Consider the following 23,826-nt stretch of genomic DNA (forward strand, 5'->3'; position numbering starts at 1 on the left):
ACTTCTTGACCCACCTTGAAGCCTTTGAGTAATCCTCCTTCCACTATCTTATTCACCATCATACTTATGGCTTCCGATACACAGATAAATAGCAAGGGAGAGAGGGGGTCACCTTGACTTAGACCCCTTGAGCTCTGAAATCTGCAAAAGATATTACAAGAGAAGATACTAGGACCCATTCGGCCCAGTCTCTTTACAGTCCTTGATATAGTCTACAAAAGCATAACCTATACAATTGGGATAAGGATTTGATGATGATGATGGTAGATTGTTTAAGAAATTGGTTGCTTGGAAGAAAAATCATGCATCTTTGGAGAGTAGAATAACACTAATAAAGTCCACATTTGCCAAATTGCCTACTTACTATCTCTTGGTTTTCAAAATCCTACTCATAGCATCCAAAAGACTATTTGATCTAATGGTCTGTGGTACGTCAGAGTAAGGTGGCTCGGATATGGGGAGGTTGGTATTTAGGAATTCCTCCTTGTTAGATAAGTAGTTGTGGAGTTCCATTTTGGACTCAAACAAATTATGGTATGTTATAATCGAAAGCATAATGGGTGGGATGTGAGTTTGAATGTCATAGCATTAGCATCTTTGGCCTCTTGGAAAGCTATCTCCTCCCTTATTTATTTATTTTCAACTAAATGTATATGATGTTCTTTGTGAAATAAAATTAGAAAGATTAGATTCTAAGAAGATATGGTGGGGCGTGGGGGTAGATGCCTCCAAGGGACAAATGTCTTTGCCAAAGGTTAGGTCCAACGTTGCATGGACTCTCCTAAATGGATGAGGTGTTCATGTTAGACATGTATCAGAGTCCCAACACTTACATGTAATATTTCCTTTTTATCTCCTAGCTTATTTGACAGAAATTAATAGTTACTATAGAAGATGAATACTATTTCTTATATAAAATGAATTCAAAACATATAAGCAACTTTAGTGGTATATGATTTTCCACGTATGTTTCTGAGTCATATTGTGTCCACGGATGGCAAATTTACCCATTTCCCCGATCCTCGCGGGGATCCACCCTGAATGGGGAGGGGGTGGGGATGATTTTCCCCCCATGGGGATGGGGATGGGGATGGGGATGGGGAAATTTTCATCCCCATTGGCGGGGATGAGGAGAGCACTCCCCACCCCACGAGGACCCCAATCCCTTACCCCGTAGGATCCCCACTAATATATATGTATATATGTACGCATACTATATATATATTATATATATACACATATATATACATATATTAATATTTTTAAAAATATGGTTGAATATGCTTGAATCTTTTCTAATAGGATTGTAAATTTTAATGATTTTATATTTATTTTTTTTAAGTAAAATAAAAAATAAAAACAAAATGGTTGACATTATAGAACATCACGGGGAGTGGGGATCCCTGCGGGGATGGGGATAACCATGTCCCCGTTAGCGAGGACGGGGGTGTGGAGAGGCTCCCCGTCCCTGCCCCACCCCATTGTCATTCCTATTCGTGTCGCCTTATCAGGTGAGACACTTGGACATGCACTAGGTTACTCCCATGTCCATTTCCATGCCATACTAGTTAGGCTCGTATCCAGTCCATCCCTCCTAAGACTCCAAATAACTGAGATCACTATTGGACAATGCCTTTTACTACAAAAAGAAGAGTTTAGAAGAGATTGATGCTTTGTATTATTTCCTATTTGATCTTATAATGATCCTGTTATCAACCAAAAACTACCTAGAGGCAAGACATGAAAGGACAAGCAATACTATTTTACAATGTACATGTTATTTTTAATACTGTTAGCATTACTAATCTCCCCTCCATTAGCGTCCTCTACATGTTCATTTAATAATTTTTCAAAATAGTTTTTTCATCTTTGTTTGATTTTCTCATCTTTAACCAAGACTCTTTAATCATCCTCTTTAATGCACCTAACATGGTTTAATTCTCTGCCTTTCCTTTTTTTATTTATCAGTAACTAAGAGCATTAATTCATTAATATAAACAAATGGTGTACCACATTAGTTATTTGTATTATTACTTCTTTAATGGAATTTAAATTGATAAAACTCTCTTTAAAAGTGATAATTTTTATTAATTTGTATTATTTTTAAATAGAATGTAAATAGATAATAATTTTTGTGATGATTTATTAATTAATTTTAAATTTTATAATGAACAATTTTAAAATATGGTTATTTTTTATTATATAAATTAAACTTTGTTCATAATTATACATTTTAATTCATATTTATAATTAAATGAAAGTATATTAAATGGATTTTAAATTACAATTTTTTTAGTTTGAAACGGAATTTAAATGGATGATAATTATTTACATTTCAAGTATTAAAAATTTTATTGTTGAGTGGAGTACATGACATATATATAGCATAAAAGTTTAGGTCTTTTAATCAAATATTAAGAGAACTTGAAAGATTTTATGAGATTTCAAGAGGACTAGGGAAGGTTGGGTTGGGTTGGGTTAGGGTTGGGGGGTTCAAAACCTTGGGTTGGGCTAGGGTTAACTTCAACCCAACCTAACCCGACCCGAGTTGCACTTGTACTCCTGAGCACAAGAGGTGTAAGCCTCCTCAAGAGGAGGATGGGGAAGGACTTATTTTTCTTGTTTTCTTTTGATGAAAGATGTCTTGTATATAAGAAGAATGTGGATGTATAAAGCTATCTAAAAGGATGATCTTGCCTTGCTTTGGTAGGACCCCTAGCACAAGAAACCAAATTGTGTTGCATTAGAAAGGTGTTGGGGGTGAAGCCCTTGACCAAGGGGGTCCAAGGAGTAGAGCCCTAGCCAGACTTTCCTTCCCTTCCCTTTTCTTTCTTTTCTTCTTTCTTGCTTTCTTTCTATATGAGCCATGCATGAGACATGCAATTAGACTTGTTCATGGGTCAGGCTGGGCCGAGCTTTCACTCTGTATTAACAGATTCTTCTAAGGCCCGAGCCCGAGCCCGACCCTCATAAAAAGCCTGAAGCCCGGGCCTGGGCCCAAGCCCGAAATTTAACCCATGCTGTTACTACTGCTAAAGCAACTGAAGAGAGAGAGAGAGAGAGAGAGAGAGAGATTATAAAGAAAAAAATAAAAATTGTATATATTAAATTATAAATATATATATTTCAATAAATTTATATTATTTATATATTTTATATAATATATAAAATACATATTATGTATTTTATAAAATATATAATGCTGAGTCGAGTCGGGCTTTTTTGACAAATCCTGAGCCTGGCCCGAAACACAATAGGGCTTACTCTGTTAGGCCCGCGGGCCTAATTACATGACCAAGCCCGACTGGGGTGCGGGCTGGACCGGGCCGAGCCATCGGGCTACCCGTCCCATGAATAGGTCTACATGCAATAAGGGTTTAAGGTGTATGCCTCAAGGCGTTTTAGTGGTGTCTCACTTGGAGGCAAATGCCTCCCATGCCCTCTAAAACATTAGTTATGATTGCCTAGCTATGATGACAGCTTTAGTTACGATTGCCTAGCTGTGATGACAGCTTTAGTTTTCTTTGTGTGAGTCCAGTGGTTGAGGATTGCAACAAGAAACAGCTTAAACAGCGCTATTAAACAACAATTTACAAACACGATTATATCACCTTACTTGGATCAGATACAGGCAGCACACTACTGTTCAGAAAATTAATTTGCATCAACCAAGAAACTAGACTTTGTCTTTGACACACTCCAAAGAGTAGCCTGTAAACCAACATGCAGAAATTGCCCAGAGTTGTTAAAACTCACCTATGAGCATGATAGGATGAGATACTCTGGGTTCTTTTGTCATCTCTCACATCACAAGAAACCAAATTGTGTTGCATTAGAAAGGTGTTGGGGGTGAAGCCCTTGACCAAGGGGGTCCAAGGAGTAGAGCCCTGGCCAGACTACCCTTCCCTTCCCTTTTCTTTCTTTTCTTCTTTCTTGCTTTCTTTCTATATGAGCCATGCATGAGACATGCAATTAGACTTGTTCATGGGTCAGGCTGGGCCGAGCTTTCACTCTGTATTAACAGATTCTTCTAAGGCCCGAGCCCGAGCCCGACCCTCATAAAAAGCCTGAAGCCCGGGCCTGGGCCCAAGCCCGAAATTTAACCCATGCTGTTACTACTGCTAAAGCAACTGAAGAGAGAGAGAGAGAGAGAGAGATTATAAAGAAAAAAATAAAAATTGTATATATTAAATTATAAATATATATATTTCAATAAATTTATATTATTTATATATTTTATATAATATATAAAATACATATTATGTATTTTATAAAATATATTATGCTGAGTCGGGTCGGGCTTTTTTGACAAATCCTGAGCCCGGCCCGAAACACAATAGGGCTTACTCTGTTAGGCCCGCGGGCCTAATTACATGACCAAGCCCGACCGGGGTGCAGGCTGGACCGGGCCGGGCCATCGGGCTACCCGTCCCATGAACAGGTCTACATGCAATAAGGGTTTAAGGTGTATGCCTCAAGGCGTTTTAATGGTGTCTCACTTGGAGGCAAATGCCTCCCATGCCCTCTAAAACATTAGTTACGATTGCCTAGCTGTGATGACAGCTTTAGTTTTCTTTGTGTGAGTCCAATGGTTGAGGATTGCAACAAGAAACAGCTTAAACAGCTGCTATTAAACAACAATTTACAAACACGATTATATCACCTTACTTGGATCAGATACAGGCAGCACACTACTGTTCAGAAAATTAATTCGCATCAACCAAGAAACTAGACTTTGTCTTTGACACACTCCAAAGAGTAGCCTGTAAACCAACATGCAGAAATTGCCCAGAGTTGTTAAAACTCACCTATGAGCATGATAGGATGAGATACTCTGGGTTCTTTTGTCATCTCTCACATCACAGAACCACTCCATCGCATACACCCTATGGCTATCTAAAACACTGAAGATCTGCACACTGGAAGCTTTTACACCATCATCGAAGTGAACATGACATACCAAAAAAACAAGTCTTTCTCTCACGGTCATGAAAAAATAAATAACATCAAGCCTTGTCTTTGATCTGTAGAAATTGATAAATCTCTCCACTGGTTCAAATTAGCAAGTATTGCAGAAAAAAAGAATAGAAGTGTGAACAGTTTTAATGATATATATGGCAGATAATGCTCTGCTACTATATTATCTATCATAAATTAGGGAGAGAGACAGAGAGAGAGAGAGAGAGAGCAACAAACTGTTGACAATATTAAGGTTTTTAAAAACAAACCGTAAACAGAACCGGTCAGGGGACCGGTTTCCGGTTAAGTGGTTCAACCGTCCGGGTCGAACGGATCGACCCGTGATGTCATAATAAATTAAAAATAAAAAAATATTTATAAATAATAAAAAATAGAATAAAATTAAATAAAAACAGAAAAAAATACAGAAAATAAAACTAGATCATCCTATATCCATAAAATGAGAATCTGAGACTGAATTCAATTGGATTTACTCTGGAAATCCTCACCATCATCTCTAACTCCAAAGATTGCATGAAAAAGAACTAGAGGTAATCCGATGCCAAGAGACAAAAGAAGGTGAATCACAGCATGTGTGCGGATGAGCTCAACAATGGTCATGATGACCAAGATTCCAATGCCAAGGACTAAGCTCTCAATTAAATCGGCGATGGAAACCAACGGGGCAATGACAGGAAGCAACAGAAAATCAGTCAAGCTTGTAATCTGTATCACCGGAGGGAACCAGAATCTATCCAGTTTCGAAATTGCCACCACCGTCAATAAGGTCCCAAACACCAAAAGTCTTTGCAAGAGGCTCAGAAAGATCATGGTCCAGACAGTGATAGCATAAGAAAACCAGAAACTCTGCAAGGGTTGGCACTGCAGCAGCTTCTGGGCTAATTGGGGCTGTAAATTTTCTGTGTTTTTGAGCTATGAATTCCTTGGCATGCTCAAGCTTGGTTATCACTGCCCCCGCCATGGCACCAGCAACAAAGATGGTCACCACCGGTAATGGTGGTGTGATGGTGAACTCGCCACTGGTGGGCTTGGGCTTGGTCGCAGGTGATTGCCGCTGCAAGTGCTGCTGCAAGCCTGCAACTGTTACTGCCTCTAGAAAACCCTGCCTGCTGCTGCAAGTCAGTCGCCGAAACTGTTACTGCCGTAACTGTTACTGCTAGATGGCTGGACCTGCTGCAAAATCAATGCTGGCCACCCTAGATGAAGCTGACCGCCGTCGCCGGTCGCCGGTCGCCGTGAATCGCCATCGGACGCCATAGGTCGTGGCCACCACAGGTGGTCTGTTGGGTGTGAGGGCTGAGAGGAGGGAAGGTTAGAACGAAAATGGGGATCGTTCTAACCCTAAGCATTCGCAAGATTTGGGGTCAGGGATATGGGAGTCATTTTATTTAGTTCAGCAAAAAAAAAATGATAACCCGCGAACCGCTGCCCAGGTCGAACGGTTTAGCAGTTCAACTGCCTGGGTCAGCGGTTTTCTGACTTTTTCAATGGTTTTTAAGGAATCCCCGGTTTACAGTATAACCAGATCCGGGGGCTGACCAGTTACCAGTTTTCCAGTCCAATTATCCAGTCCGGTCTGGTTTTGAAAACCATGGATAATATGATGCTGCAGAAGCACCTCACACAATGGCTTTTATCTGAGCATATTAAAAGGTAGAGCAATTACCAAACTACCCCTATATCCTATATACTTCAGATTTACAACAATATCCAATTTTCAGTTGATGCATCTCAAGATGAAAATCAAAATAAAATGAAAGAAAAGCAATATGATAAATAGTAATAGATATTGACACAAGGAAGAAACAGGAGTATTATCATGTTTTTTACCTGAATAATAGCTGGAAGAGGGACACTCAAGTTTCTAAAATCTTCAGCTCTGAAGACAATTGCCTGTAACAAAGGGATAAATATGATTTCCACAAAAGAAAATCAAAGATATGTATACTGTACTACTTTGATACAGTAAGTGGATTCCATACAAACAGGTATAGAGAGAGAGAGATTCAGCCACTAGAAACACATTATGCATCATTGATACACATTTTTCAATTTGGCAGACACGTATCAACTGATTACAGATCATAGTGCAAATAACTGAAAATTTCAGAAAAGTGGAAGCAAATATCTATATCTATCTATCTAGGCGTATATAACAAGAGGGAAAAGGTGTCTTCAGATACTCATTTAGATTTCTTGCGTAGATGAGCTCTTGGACATCACCCACTTGGATCCATTGGCCAATGTAGACTGTTGACCAGAGGAGGCAATCTTGATTGCCCATGTTCAATGCCTAATCTACATTTGCTCTATGAACCACCATGTTGGACTTTGGTGACATCTACTCAGCACAGGAGTTTCCTCAAGGGAGACTCTTCCTCCTGAAACAGAAATGGGGTGGGGAAGGGAGAGAATCTATATCTATATCTATATATTAAAGCGCAATGTGCTGAGCTGGCACATTCTTACACTGAGGTTGCTTTGGAAACGCACATTGCTGCTCTGTGGTTGCTTCAGGAGCTCACCTTGGTGCGTTCTCATTTTTTGAGATTTTTCATTTTTTTTGTTTGGGTTTCCATCCACGTTCCTCTTATAGGGAGACATGCAAAAGTAATGAGAAACACTTTCTGTCTCATCCAATTAAAATCAAGCAGCCACCCTCCCACTTCTTTCTCTTTTCTTATTCCCTCTCCCTACACAGCACCGAGCCAGCCGCTTCTGGGTAAGCAGCAGAAGGAACAAAAATGGTAATCTCAATTCTCATGGTATCAGCTGAAAGTAGCAACCAGCTGCTGAACCCATACTGACCAGATATGGCTATGCCTGTACTCATGCCTTATCAGAAACAGATCACCATCTCAGCGATAACATATCCATCAGGAAATTGCTTTTCAAGCTTGGAGAAGGAAGGTTTTCAGATGATCATCAACAACCAAGCGACTAGAGCATGAACTTTCAATACCCACTTGCTATTTCCCTCAACCCAACAATAACTTTATGAGAATTCCATCAATTTGCTACCTTGTCAAACTCCCATGAATTGCTTAAGTAATGGGATTGTACATGGATGGTGTAAATTTAATGTGTACCTGTACTAAGGAAGTCATTCTTTGTTTCTCAAAGAACCCTAATAAACTCATTCAGAGGTTCGTTTGTTGGAGCTTCTATTTTCATTCAATGGTAGTTATCATATTATTATTTTAATTCCTTTGTGAACTGTTTTTTTGCTGGTAACAGGAGTGGAACCAGAGGTATGGTGAGAAAAAGAAAGGGGAGAAAGAGAGGGTTTGATTGGGTGGGCAAGATATTAAAACAAACGAATTTTATTTTTTTCAGAGTCCAGATTGACGTTAAAGTCTGGGCTCCGTTAAGGTGTTAATTTTTGGTTTCAAATGAATGAAAGACATGTTCAAATGGGACAGAAAATTTTCTATTCCCCGGGGGCAAACAATGTGAGCTCCCGTTATTTAACTTTTTAAATTTTTCAAAAAATAAAATCCAGGTTCTTTTTGTGTTTCTTCCATAAAAGATAAATGACTCACACGGAACACAGAGCAGATTTTTGGGTTCTAGATTCATGCTTTGACCTATTAGATGGTTCTTTAAATAGATTGTTCTGGGATAACGCTTCATTTTATTCTCCTTGATTTTCTTTTGAGATATTCATTTTATTCTTTGAAAGTAAGCTTTCTTGAGGATGCAAAAACGTCACTCCTGTAATTATTATTATATTATTTAATAATGTGATATTAAACAATAATATCATATAATAATAATAGTAATAGTAATAATAATTATAATTATAATAACGATATATAATCTTAAAAAAGCAAAAATAATATAATATAGTGATAACAATAATAACAACAACAACAACAACAATAATAATAATAATAGTAATAATAATAATAATAATAATAATAATAATAATACAATATTTTTGTTATAAGCTCAACAACACTGATGAGGTAGTTAGAATGATTCAACACTATTTTAATCATTTAGAGATTAATTGAATTTATCTTTTATGTGAATATTAGTGAACTACATTAACTTTCTTTCCATAAATTACGTTATTTATGATTATTTTCTTAAACCATGCAATTGATTTTGTTTTTGGCCATTCTTATTATAGTTTATTTTAGTGTTTTGTCAAATTGATTGAACCTTTTCTTTTAGATTTTTTAAGTTGTTTGTAAGTTTTTATTATTTCACTCTTGATTAACAAAACCCGTGCATCGCACTGGTCCCTGCTAGTAAGGGAAGAAATTGAGAGAGAGAGAGAGAGAGAGAGAGAGAGATTGAGAAGAAGAAGAAGAAGATAGTAAACTATGACTAAATGCTCTTTCCATTCTAGATCCCGCCTTATATATCAAGGCTCAATTACAAGTATCAGTATAACTAACTGAGGTCTCTTTTGTAACAACTTATGACAAGGGAGCCACTGACATGGCACACGAAAGATTCTTCTTTTGTCGAACATGTGGGTGATGGGAATTGGTGTTGGGCCTTCTCCTGCCTAAGCTGGGCTGCTCCTAACAGTTCCTCCCTATTGAATTTGACCAGCCCATTCAATTAATGCTTTTGTATGACCCCATTTCCCTTTCACGCCCAGCAAAAGTCCACAATTTGAGTGTGCTCTGTCTAGGCCCCTTCTTCAGTAAACCTCGGGAGTGATTGGGTGACAATGATGTTGGGCCCAACTGCTTTCTTGAGGAGAGATACTGGGTGCAACTTGGACGCAGCTAGTATCTCCAGCCTATGGGCAACCTTGCCTACCTTCTAGAACACCTTTAAGGGGCCAAAGTATTGAGGTGCTAGTTTATTCTAGGCCCTACGAGAAACAGAAACCTGCTGATATGGCTGCAACCTGAGGTAAGCAAAGTCACCAACATGAAACTCAATGTGCCAATGATGCGAGTCATAGTGGGCCTTCACCTTTTGTTGGGCCTTTTCCAAGTTCCTGAGGGTTTGTAGGACTTCACAGACTAGGAGAAGGGCTTCCATTGAGGCCACAACCATAGAACCTCCTTCATAGGGTAGAATAGGGGGGTGGGAGGATTCATGCCATATAGAGCTTTGAATGGGGTTATCCCTATAACAAAATGGAATGTAGTATTTGTAGGTTTTCAAGACTGCTATTCTGTCTTGACCACTAAGAGATTTCAGGTTCGACGAGAAGAGGAAGTGAAGAAGAAGTAGAAGAAAGAGTGGTGAAAAAGCAGTAGAACACAGATTTTTAGGAGAAGAACAGAATGTCAATATTCTCCCGCCGCCACTTAAGTTAATATATATAGGTTATGCTAGTTACATGAAAGGACGTATCTGCCCTTGGTGTTTACATCATAACTGCTAACAAATAACAAACAATATAAAACTGAAACTAGAAATAACAGAATAGCAAAATAACCACAGCTGTGACTAGATACATTCTACCCTACGGACAGAGTGGGACCACAGCTGTGGGGCCCACATCAATGTTCTCTACACTCCCCCTCAAGTTGGGAGTATATGTTCATCATTCCCAACTTGGATAGATCCGCCTCTAGCTTCCTTTTTTGATACGGCTTTAGTGAGGATGTCTGCTAGTTGCATATTGGATGTGATGTAAGGGAGGCATTCTTCTTGAGATGAGACCCTCTCTTGCACAAAATGGCGGTCAACTTCAATGTGTTTGGTTCTGTCATGCTGTACTGGATTATGTGCTATATTAATGGCGGCTTGATTATCACAGTACAGCATCAGGGGCTTCTCATACTCAATACCCAACTCCTCAAGTAGAGATCTTAGCCATAGGATTTCAGCCACTCCATTGGCCATGGACCTGTATTTTGCTTCAACACTTGACCGGGAGACAACACTTTGTTTCTTACTTCTCCAGGAGACAAAGTTTCCTCCCACAAGGGCACAATATCCTAAGGTAAACCTTCTATCATCAACACTCCCAGCCCAATCTGCATCAGTATAGACCTCCACCTTCATGTGATTGTTGTTCTTGAAAAGTATACCCCTACCTAGGCATCTCTTCAAGTAGGCTAAGATTCTTTCTGCCGCAAGAAGTGTGGTTCTAGGAGAATGCATGTACTGGCTGACAACACTAACAGCATAAGTAATATCTGGCCGAGTGAAGCAGAGATATAGGAGCTTTCCTACCAGTTGCTGGAACATAACTTTGTCTTCAAGAAGCTCCCCACTCTCGGCACTAATCCTGTGATTCTGTTCAATTGGTGTATCTGCAGGCTTGACACCTAACTTTCTAGTTTTTGCCAACAGGTCTAGGACATATTTCCTCTGAGATATAAAGATCCCCTGTTTGGATCTAGCAACCTCAATACCCAAAAAATACTAGAGTACACCAAGGTCCCTCACCTCAAATTCTTGGTGAAGAAGTTGTTTAAGAGACAATCTCATGGCTATCATTCCCTGTGACCACAATATCATCAACATATACGGCCAATAGTGTCAAAGAGGACTCCACCCTCTTGATGAATAGGGTATGATCTGACTGGGCCTATACATATCCAAACTTCACAAGTGCTAGTCTAAATCTATCGAACCAAGCCCTAGGTAACTGTTTCAAACCATACAAAGCCTTGTTGAGCCAGCAGACCTTACCTATTTCTACATCATAGAATCCAAGAGGCAATCGCATGTAAACTTCTTCCTGCAGATCTCCATTCAGAAAGGCATTTTTCACGTCCATTTGGTATAAAGGCCAAGTGTGACTTGCTGCAAGGGACAATAGAACTCGAATAGTAGTCATCTTGGCTACCGGTGCAAATGTCTCCAAGTAATCTATGCCATAAGTCTATGTAAACCCTCTTGCAACTAACCGAGCTTTATACCTCTCAATAGATGCATCTACATTATGCTTCACCGTAAATACCATCTGCATCCAACTGGTTTCTTTGCTTTTGGCAAATCAACTACCTCCCATGTGTTGTTTTTCAACAGGGCATCCATCTCAACTTGCATTGCATCTTTCCATTCAGGGACGAATAGGTCTTCTTGCACTGTTCTTGGAATAGGGACATTGGAAATGGAGCTAAGGTAGGACCTGTAGGTAGGAGATAGGCAATCATAGGTTAAACAATGGGAAATACAGTGGGCTGTGGATGTGGTACAACGTCGTTTCCCTTTACGGACTGCAATTGGAAGGTCAAGATCATCTGTAGGGGAAGTCTCTGTGGGCTCTGGGACTGAAGTATCTGGACTTGGAGCTACAGATGAGATTGGAGCCGGTCTGGACTGCTGATGATCAGGATCAACCTGCCTGCACCGCCTGTGATAAACCCTCAACTCCTGATCCCTCTGACCACCCTCACCATTGCATATTTCCCTTAACTCCCGATCCCTCTGACCACCCTCACCATTGCGGCTCTCATCACCCAATGGAATAGGTAAAGGAACTGCCCCACTCTCACTGCTCTCCCCCTGAAGACAATAACTCAAACCCCCACTCACACCACTCTCCCCTTGAGGGGCAACCCGAGGATAATAGGGTGTCCCCTCAAAGAAAGTGACATCCATGGAGACAAACTTCCTCCCAGAGACAGGATCATAACAGCAATAACCCTTTTGAGTTTGTGCATAACCAAGGAAGATGCATTTGGAGGCTTTGGGTTCAAACTTGGAGGGATGGGGTCCGAGAAGCTGAACAAAGCAAGTGCAACCAAATGTCTTAAGGGGAATAGAAAACAAGTCCTCACGTGGGTGTAGAAGCGAAAAAGGAGATCACATATCAAGGACCCTGGAAGGGACCCGATTAATATGGTGTACTGCCGTGCGGATATCATCCCCCCATAAGCGAATAGGGACATTGGAAGTAAACATGAGGCTTCTAGCCACTTCCAAAATGTGCCTATTCTTCCTCTCGGCAACTCCATTCTGCTAAGGTGTACGAGGACAAGAGCTCTGGTGGATAACCCCATGATGAAGAAGATAAGATGTCAATGATTTAGCAAAGTATTCCTTCGTGTTATCAGATCTGAGAACTTTGATCTTGGCATCAAACTGGGTTAGGATCATTTGGTGAAAATTTTGGGTGAGGGAAGGTACCTCATCTCGTGAACGCATGAGATAAACCCAAGAAAAACGGGTATGGTCATCAACGAATAACAAAAAGTATCTGTACCCACCCATGGAAGAGATATGATAAGGCCCCCAAACGTCAGTATACACAATATCAAAAGAATTATCACTCCTTTTATTACTCAATAAATAAGGCTTTCTACAATGCTTAGCAAACTCACAACTTTCACACTATAGCTGAGACAACTCAATAGACTCAAATAAAGTAGGAAACAAACTCTGTAAAGATCGAAAAGACAAATGACCTAATCGGTTATGCCAAAGCATAACCGGACTCACACACTGAGAAACAAAAGACAACTTCTCTACTGACTCTCCCTGACGGAACCGCTCCCCGAGCAGATAGATCTCATTCATCTCACGGCCAGTCCCAATCACCTTCTGCGTCTCCAAGTCCTGAAAAACAGATCGGTCAGGGAAGAAGGTTACTGAGCAGTTCATATGCTTGGTAATACTACTGACTAAAAGAAGGTTAGTATCAAGCTTAGGAACATGCAAAACAGATGATAGGGAGATAGTATTTGAAAGCTTGATGTCACCCTTCCCAGAAATAGAAACCAGGGAGCCATCAGCAATAGATACATTATCCCTACCAGAAGACAAATGGTAAGTAGTAAACAATGAAGGCAAGCTAGTCATGTGATCAGATGCACCTGAGTCTATTACCCAACAAGGTTCAGTAGTACCTGGAGCTGAGGCATGATAGGCTAGCTCGAGTACCTGAATGGGTGAAGGCAGATGTGACAGGGGTTGATGGAGGCTGCGGTGGCTGAGCTGAATTTCCAACCTCCTTTTCTAGCTGTATTAGGGCAGCCCAAACTGTAGCTAAGGTCTCCAAAGATGTTCCTTTTGTGCCAAATGAGGATGCTGAATCCGTGTTCATGGCTACATGAGCAGTGCCCTTCTTGTCTCTTAACTTCGCAGGAACCAAGTGGGGATGCAGTTTCCAACATGTCTCTTTTGTATGTTTGGGTTTCTTACAATGTTCACATACTACATCCTTCTTGTCTTCCTTCCTCTTGTCCTTCTCTGAATCACCCCCTAATTTTGGTGTAGCGGCAACAAAGGCTGATGTGGGTTGCATCATAACCTTCCTTCTGGTCTCTTCACTGTGTACAAATGAGTAAGCCTGAGAGAGAGTCACATTGTCTCTAGTCGAAATCTGATGCCTCACAATATCATATTCTGAGTTCAGTCCCGCCAGGAACTCAAACACTCTGTTTGTCTCAATGTGCTTTCTATGGGTCTGAGCATCTTTGGGACTCTCCCACTCAAGAGTCTCTAAGTGATCAATCTCGTGCCACAGAGACTTCAAGGTAGAGAAGTAGACCGACACCGGTTTCTCTCCTTGTTTAAGGCTGTTCACTTCACATTTCAATTCATATGCTCTGGCAACATTAAGGGGTTGGGAGCAAATTTCTTTCATAACATCCCATATCTCCTTAGTTGTCTTTGCCCATAAATAATTCCGGCTAATATGAGGCTGCATAGAATTACACAGCCATGTCATAACCAAGTAGTTTTCCTGCATCCACTTGGTATATGTCAGGTCTCCCTTGGAAGGTTCTTTCATATCTCCCAAGAGGTATCCTAATTTACCTCTTCCACCAATAGCCATCATGGCTGATTGGGCCCATTCCAAATAGTTTGATCCATCAAACTTTATGGTCGTAATCTAACTACCCACCTCAGAAATACCACCATAACTGATGTTCCCAAGACTGCCTTCTGCCTGAATTTTAGACTCCATTTCTGTCAAGTCTCAAAACAGCACTTGAATCACCAATCACAATCAAAACAGTATAGGCCTGATCTGTATTCTCAGTGTATGTGCACAAAACCGAAATAATTTTGATCTGAAACCAACTAGCCAACATAGCAGTAGCTGTCCGTAGATCTCTAACTCCCTTAGAACTCTGAGAACAGCTTTAAAAAAACTGATATACTAGGGAAAGTTAGGGTTTTAATCAGTCCTGAAAGGAAGCAATTCAGTCGCACAGTCCAAACTATATAGATGAGCTTGCAGTAGAGTTTTAATCAGTCCTGAAAGGAAGCAATTCAGTCGCACAGTCCAAACTGTATAGATGAGCTTGCAGTAGGGTTAATAAGAAACCCTAGAATCTGATCGGACCTACCAATAAACTTAAGAGTAGCTCTAGGTAGATCACAGGGTTCAGTCAAACACTAGGGCTTGCCGCAGATCACTTTCAAACCCTAGAGTAGAGAGAAATACAGTTCGGCCAGGGTTTGCTGTAAAACCCTAGTGAATCGAAGAGAGAAAGAACTAGAATGGTTCGGCCTTCCCCTCCAGATAGGTCCAACCTATCTTCTCTGATAGAACTCTTAAAAAGTAAACAACTTACAAGGAAAAATAGTTCACTGCCTTCTAGGGTTACCTGAACCCTAGCCTTCTCTGATCCTTCCTGACCACCAACACTCTGCAACCCTAGCAAGTTTCCAACAGCAGCTAGCACCTCTGGCGATCTCCAAGAATCAGTCTGCGAACTCCTCTTTTTCAGCTTTCAGTCCTAGGGAATTCTCATGTGGTCGGCTGGTATTAGACTCACATGAAAAACCCTAACTTGGCTCTGATACCATGTAGGTTTTCAAGACTGCTATTCTGTCTTGACCACTAAGAGATTTCAGGTTCGATGAGAAGAGGAAGTGAAGAAGAAGTAGAAGAAAGAGTGGTGAAAGAGCAGTGGAACACAGATTTTGAGAAGAACAGAATGTCAATATTCTGCCGCCACCACTTTAAGTTAATATATATAGGTTATGCTAGTTACATGAAAGGGCGTATCTGCTTGGTGTTTACATCATAACTGCTAACAAATAACAAACAATATAAAACTGAAACTAGAAATAACAGAATAGCAAAATAACCACAGCTGTGACTAGATACATTCTACCCTACGGACAGAGTGGGACCACAGCTGTGGGGGCCACATCAATGTTCTCTACAGTATTGTACCAATACTCTGCCCAGGGTGACCAATGGGCCCATTGGAAAGGCTTCTCACTTGCAAAACACCTCAGGTATGTTTCCAGGCAGCAGTTTAGAACCTCAATCTGTCCATCTGACCAGGGATGGTAGCTGAATAGTTGGTGGATCTATTCAACTGAGTCCCTTGTAATCTGAAGTTCAAGTACTCCCTCTAGAATTGAGTGAGGAAAGAGGAATCTTGATCTGAAACAATAGAATGGGGGTGCCATGCAACTTGGCCGGCCTGAGGGAATTTGAGAGATGTATTTCTGTTCTTGGCACAACACATTCAACCACATATTACTGGACATCCCTTTGCATGCTTGGCCAATAGCAGTGACTTGCAAGGCACTTGAGTGTGAAACTCCTAAATGGACCCCTATTGTGGAATCATGGAATAACTTCAATAGATTAGGAAGACGGGCCGACACCTCAGGCTGTTTTGGGGGTTCCTCGCTTGGAGGCACACCTCCCACGCCTTTTAAAACACTGCTTTGTAGTATTTGGGTTTTCTTTCAGAGAGGGTTTAGGAGGTTGCAAGGGTATACTTCTAATGTTGATAAAGTGTTGGGAACCTATATGTATTTAGGGAAGGAAAAGGAGATTCAAGGCTGACAGTTAACTGGTTGCAGGAGAAAGATTCTAGTTTGTGGAAGTTCTCAATTGAAAAAAGAAAATCAACCAGATTACTGGAAACATGTAAATTCAGGTTCAGTGAGCCAAGAGGTGTGCCAATTCTTTGGCAGATATTTTGGCCAAACTAGGGGTGGGAAGAGCAAATCTTTTTTTGGCTGTGTTGTAATATGATCCTTATTGTTAGGGAGGGTTAAGTGTTTTTACCCCTCCCTTTATACTGTATCTTTCCTTAATATTTTTTAATAAAAGTTACTGTTATTGATCAAAAAAACAAGGAAAAGGATACTTATATGTTAGAGGGGATCTCTCTACTTTGATATTTTCCTAGATTTCATCACCTCCTTACTTAGGCCAAGTCAAAAAAGAACCTCTTTAATCTAGCAAATACATTTCAGACCAAAACATTTCGATTAGTTTTTTTTAACTCTTGAACCTTCTAACTATGAGATTAGCGTTCCTGAACTCCAAGAGATTCTTAGATTCATCATTAATTCTTTCCAATTCCAGAACTATTTCTTCTCAAACAGGTGACCTGCAAGTTGCAACCATATCTTCCCTCTATTGATATTTGTATTTGGGTTTTCATTCAGGGAGGGTGTTGGAGGTTGCAGGGGTATACTTGTAATGTTGATAAACTTTTGGGGACAGAGTTGAGTGAGAGTGAACATTTTGTTGTGAGACTGTAGAGTGTAGAGACTAGAGAGATCATCCATGTATCTCCTACTCTCATAGTAGATAGTTTTCTCTCTCTTCCCATGGATGTAGGCTACCAAGCCGAACCACATTAAATCTTGGTGCTTTCTCTCTTTCTTCTTCCTATTTTCTTCTTGGCTTAGCATCTTCTTTTCTGTTCTTTGACATGGTATTATAAAATGTTTATTGCGGGAATCAGTTAGGTAAACTAAGGAGGCCTAGCAATCGAGTTACTGTTCACGGATACCATTCACACTACTGTTCAATAAGGAACATTTGTGAGCATTTTTCATTATTATTCTGGAGTTTTTCTAGGCTCCTAAAGGAGTGATATTGCTTGTCATTGGTTTTGTCAAAAACTAGGAAAAACTTACATGGGATTTTGTTGCAGAGTTCAGGTTGTTTTTATATGATAAAGAAGATTAAATGGTCATTTGTGCAAAGAAATCTGAACTGGTTGATAAATAGGGTGTTTTCTAGTTCTTATTTTAACACCATTAAAGCCTTTTTTTTTGGTTTTCCTCTTTCTAGCTCTTTGGAAGGACACCATCTCCAGAAGGATTTATATTTGTTCTCCTTGTCTTGTGGGTTATGCTCCTTAGCATCTGTACTAGTTCACATCTTTAAGCAAATTCTGGTTTTTATGTTGCATATCATCTGTTTGATTAATTGTCTTAAAGGCTGACTGTTGGTCATTTGGTTAAGTTTGGTATCTTCTTTGGGAGTTGTAATTTTACAAAGATTTGTCATAGAAGTTCTGCAGATTCTCTGATCTATTGATCTATTTATGATTATCTGTACCAGCATGTGAAATTAGATCTCAAGGTGACTATTTGATGTTTGAGAAACCATCTCAATAGTGCAAAATTTCTACAATGATTCTCTGTTGTCATGATCAGTTCTTATATGATCCTGTTTGTGATTTAATTTGGTATTTTGAATATTCAGGTGAACTTTGAGTTATTATAATCCGTCAATATTTGTGTTGTTCAAAGAAAATACAAAGGAAGGTGACCACCAATCACATAAGAGAAGAACAAAAACCTATGACTCCAAAAGGCCAAAACTAGTCTCTAAAAAGCAACATAATCAACCACACTACACAACACAACAAACAACATAAAAAAAAAATACAAAAACAAAAACAAACAAACAAAAAGCAAAATAGAAAAGCACCTCTCTAGCAAAAAGACAACTCTCTGCAAACTTAATTAGGCATCTCTTTGACTTCACATTCTTAGTAGGTCCTATATTCCAAACAAACCCCTGTCCAATCTTTGTAAATACTTTTGACACTTGGATTGTTCGATGAGATTCTGGCTATTGAATCCTCTAACCACATTAGGCTTCTTCTTCATAACCCTGAAAGCCAACTTTTGACACTTGGTCTGGTGCCAATTCTCCATCACAATGTTTTCAGCAGCGATTCTTTATCATGTTCTGTTTCGGATCATTGAGGAATCTGGTTCAGTTTCCATAATTGACTTTCAATGCCCATTTGTAATTCTTTCATCTAGTTTATGGAGTTCATAGTTGGCTTTCTGCTAGCCAACTCCAATTTGGTTCAGTTTTCCAGTTTGCTTTCCGCTGGCCAACCCCAACTTGGTAATTCTATTGGCACTTTTGGTTATCTAGTTGGCTCTTCGGTTCAGTGACTGCAATTGGCCTTTCAATGGATAACTTCAATTCCTGGACATGATATTTGTTGGCTTTCTGTTGGCCAGCTTCAGTGTGGTGATTATTAGATCATGACATGGCTGCACTTTGGCTTTCCGATGCAAGCTCATTTCATGCTGTTATCTTATTCAACTTTCAAAAAGCCAACTCTACTTTAACACCTCAAGTTTCGCGGCTGCTGCACTAACAATACACCAATTTTCATGGAGGTTGTTTCACCATCCTTATTTGCAAACTCAAGCCGGTTTTCCCATCTTGAGTTTGAGGGTGTAGAGAAATATATTGTATTTGGTTGTATTTCAGTTTTCTTTCAGGGAGGGTGTTGTAGGTTACAAGGGTATACTTGTAATGATGAAAAACTTTTGGGGGCTCATATAATTTATTGAAGGAAGAGGGGCCTGTGTGTAATTCTGATATAATTGGGTCTTTTGCTTATTGGAGCCATTTATTATGTATGATTAGGGTTGAGTGAGAGTGGACATTTTTTTGTGAGACTGTAGAGTGGTCAGCCATTTTGCCTCTCTTCCCATGGATGTAGGCTACCGAACCAAACCACGTTAAATCTTAGTACTTTCTTCTTCCTATTTTCTTCTTTGTTTACTATTTTCTTTTCTGCTCATCGACAACCATGAGCTCCCCCACTTCCTTTTCTTCCCTCAGCCTACCTATAGCACAAGCCACTAATACAAGTCTGCAAGTACATTGGCTGCTTTTATGCACCTTATGGGCTATTCAAATTATTGGCTAAAAATCTAGCTTCCTTAATGTACCATTGAAATTCCAATGGAGTGTCAGCACCTCTCCTCATCTATAATCACAGCTTGTGAGACACCTCCCACCTCCAGTCAAGGAGGATGTAAAGAAGTGACTAGTCCCAGTCCATTCGGTAAAGACAACCATTTCACTTAATAACATGCATATAGTAAGAAAGATAAGACAAACAAGTGGAGCATGCTCAATATTAAGACAACCAGTTACTTGAACTTCAAAAAATGAAAACGAGGAGATTTCATATTCATAAAACCAGATTCCAAAACATACAGGAAACATGGAAAAAGTCAATACCATACTATGGGCATCAGTTACACCACAAGCAACTTGAGGTTTCGCAATACATGGAAGACATAGTTTGGCTTCAGAAAGCCATTCTGCTAAACTATGATCATTAAAATGATCAACCTGCAGATTAAAGCACGTATAAGTATAAGAAAAAGCAGATAACTCGTTCATCAATGGACCTACACATACAGAGCCACATATATTAATAGAAAGTAGGAAACAAGCATTAAATATTGTTTAACAAGTTGCAATAAAATACATTAAGAAACAAAAATCTCATCAATTACTCTACAATAGGACTAAATTCTTAATTTAACTAAAAAAGGATAATTGAGGGAGAAATACTAAGGGTCTTTTTTCCTCAAACAGAATGGCTTTATCCTTTTTTATCAGTATACTTTCATTTTTTTATTGGAAATGGTTATCAGTATACTTTCATCCTTTTTATCATTTTGAATAACTATGCCTTCCCGCAACCAAGTTAAGGAATTACTTTTCCTTTACATGCATAGATATGTATGGGTATTAATACCTGTATAAGCAACTGAAAATTTACAAAGGGTCCAATGTAGAAGTGGTTATATATTAAGCAATGCATAGGTGAAGATACTGCCTTCATCTAATATGGTGCCATTTAATGCAATGAAATTGTTCCTCATTTCTTTATTTGTTGATTTCCACCAGAAAGGAAAGAAATGATGTTGTCATCCTTTAGATAAAATATGAGAAGCTCTTTTGGTTACAAGTTAAAATATGAAGTAGCCCCCCACCCCCTGGGTACAAAACAAAATACATACAGCTTCTGGCTTCAAGCAAGTTGGTTTAAGAGGGAGAATCTCTGGTTGACATAGGCTGTTGTCTTCTAGTGTGGAGGGTGCATGGCATTTGAGAAACTTTTATTAGGGATTAGCGAAGTAAGTCTTTTCTACTACTTGTCAGCAGAAAGACAGACCAAGGAGGAATCCAAGAGGAGTTTGCTGGTTCTGATATTCCTAGGATAGAATATTGATCTAATTATTTTCCATTGAACTTTGGTGTCATTTTGCCACTTTGGGATTATGAATGTCTGTACATCTCCTCATCCCCTTATCACCTACGTCTTCATTTATTGAGGAAAAAGAAAATATGCATGTCCTCTTCTTCAAGAAACCAGTAGTTGTTACAGATAGTGATGGAGGCCCAGACCTAGCCTAACCGGACTGGCCCAGTCTTTTAGGACCTAGACCTTCCCTTTTGGAGCAAATACCCCTCATTGAAACCAGTGGGCCTCTTAGTTTATCACATGTTTAAACTCGACCTTGGAACCAGTAGAAAAAACACTACAAGAGAAAAGCATTGTTTTTGAATGGTTTATTATTTGTTTTCTTACCTTAATTTTTGTTGAATAAGGTACTGTATTTCATTATTATGAAAAAAGTATGAAGTCCATGTACAATAAGAAACTGTACAATGGCAATGTACAGAATCATGACAGATATATACTTCTGTTCACAAAAAGAGATTCATGAAAGAAGAAGAAGAAGAAGAAAATGGTTTACAAACTCCCAGCAAAGAAAAATATGCCTTTCAACTGGTATTTAGTACCTCCTCTTCTGAATTATATTTGAAGTAAAAAATGCGGCTTCCTTTTTTTGATAATTAACAGAAACTTTTATTAATAGATATTAAGAGAAAAAGATACATGAGGAGGGGTAAAATCTCTTAATCCTCCCTGAAGGTACATTTCAGTTTACAATATTGCCCAGAAAAAAACTCTTCCCACCCCTTGTTTGGCCAATGAATCTGCCAAGGAATTGGCACTCCTCTTAGTCCATTGAAACTTGATTTCCATGTTTTGAGTGAACTGTCTAACTTTCTTTTTCTCATTCAGATATTTCCACAAACTGAAATCGTCCTTCTGCAGCCAATTGATAGCCAGCTTAGAATCACCTTCCACCATCGGTTTTCTGATATTCAACTCTTGGGCTCTTTTTACCCCTTCCAGAACAGCCAATATTTCAACTCTTAGAGAATCCCCCCATCCAATAGAACCAGAATACATGGCAATAATCTGACCTTCTTCATCCCTGATAACTCCTCCTATACCTGATGGGCCTGGATTTCCTTCGCTGCCACCATTGAAGTTCAGTTTAGTGAACCCCAAAGCTGAAGGAGACCAAACTGGGTTAGATGAAGTCTTCATTGGAGCTGACCATACCACTTCTTTCCGCTTCCTGATGATATCTCCTTCTGAATAATTTTCAAAGAGCTTCATAGTCTTAGCCCAATGAGCCAACCTTATAGAAATCAGTTCAATGATGGCACCCTTATTTCTTTCTTTCCCATGGAAGTTCCTTTGATTCCTTTTCTCCCAAACTGTCCAACAGATAGCTGCTCTTATGCATCTCCACAAGATTTCCCCTCTCTTCTTCAACCCCCTAACTGAAGTAGAATGGAACAAGCTTTGTACATTTGAGGGAGGGGTCCACCTACAACCAAAAAGAGAGGAAAACCAACACCAGATCTCTGAAATAAATGGGCAAGATATTAGTAAGTGATGACAAGTCTCTCCATTCTCCTTACAAAGGATGCACTAGTGCGGGGATAAACACCAATTAGGCCTTTTTCTTTGAAGTAGATCGCAAGTGTTACACTTTTCTAAGAAGACTTCCCAACAAAAAGCACTAATTCTAGGAGGGATTTGTCTACTCCAAACTTCCAAAACTGAGATGGTGAGTCCAAAAACAGGTGGGGAATGAGCCAATTCTTTGAAAAAGGAAAAGCACGAGAAGACACTCGAAGGAGAAGGGACCCAAATCCTAATATCCCTCCTAGAGGGATCAATACCCACCTCATCTAGAATTTTGAGCAGGTCAGAAATAAGGTTCAATTCAAAGTCTCTAAGGGCCCTTCTAAAACCCAAGTTCCAATCAACAGTTGAATTAGAAGTGGTCAGAAAAGTGGAGACTGGCTCATTTTTAAATTGTGAAAGGGAATATAAGGAGGGGAATATCTCTTTCAATGGTGTGTTTCCCACCCAAACATGTTCCCAAAATTTCACAAGGCTACCATATCAAAGGTCATACCTGGTTAAAGGAAGGAAAGAAGGAAGTATGGCATGAATGGATTTCCAAGGAGAAGCTCTTGTAGCCCTAGATGATACTCCTATGTCCCAACCATCCGCCGCTTGCCCATGAATACTTAAGACTACTTGAGCCCACGATTTATCCCTCTCCAAAGTCAATCTTCAAAGCCATTTCCCCAATAGAGATTCATTCTTTATTTGCAAATTACCTAATGCAATCCCACCATCACTTTTGGTTTTGGTAACTATACCCCACCTGACTCTATGATCTCTTTTCTCCTCTCCCAGTTCCCATAAGAAATTTCTCATTAACTTTTCCAAAATCCCACATACTCCCTCAAGAATTTTAAACACAGACAGAAAGTAAACAAGCAGTTTAGCCAATGTTGACTTAATCAAAGTTATCCCGCCACCCAGAGAGAGATAATTTTTCTTCCAAGAAATATGGCTTCCTTTCATGCCTTATTCCCTACATGATGGCAGTAGGGCACATACATATTCCACAATTATTTCCCTCTTTTGCTAAGGCCTTCCAAATGCTGGCAGGTGAAAAGAGAAACCACTCTCTCAGGAAAGCAACCAAGAACTCCAAAATATTTCATAACAGCAATCCAAAGCTTAGCTGTGAGCTTACAGTGTGAAG

General features: G+C 39.6%; 1 protein-coding gene across 7 annotated transcripts in view; it reads right to left on the reverse strand.

The window, feature by feature from the left end:
• ITPK4 (inositol 1,3,4-trisphosphate 5/6-kinase 4) overlaps positions 1–23,826 on the reverse strand; it is a 75,798-nt gene that overhangs the window by 6,821 nt on the left and 45,151 nt on the right. For all 7 annotated transcript variants that reach the window (XM_088964057.1, XM_088964061.1, XM_088964059.1 and 4 more), the window contains 2 exons: positions 20,126–20,239; positions 6,811–6,873 (listed from right to left, as the gene is read on the reverse strand). In XM_088964057.1, the coding sequence (XP_088820183.1) occupies positions 6,811–6,873; positions 20,126–20,239 (177 nt within the window). The remainder of the gene's footprint in view (positions 1–6,810; positions 6,874–20,125; positions 20,240–23,826) is intronic.

The sequence above is a fragment of the Nelumbo lutea genome, chromosome 1 (assembly GCF_056320005.1).
Source record: "Nelumbo lutea isolate HS-2025 chromosome 1, American lotus-T2T, whole genome shotgun sequence".
Lineage (NCBI taxonomy): Eukaryota > Viridiplantae > Streptophyta > Magnoliopsida > Proteales > Nelumbonaceae > Nelumbo > Nelumbo lutea.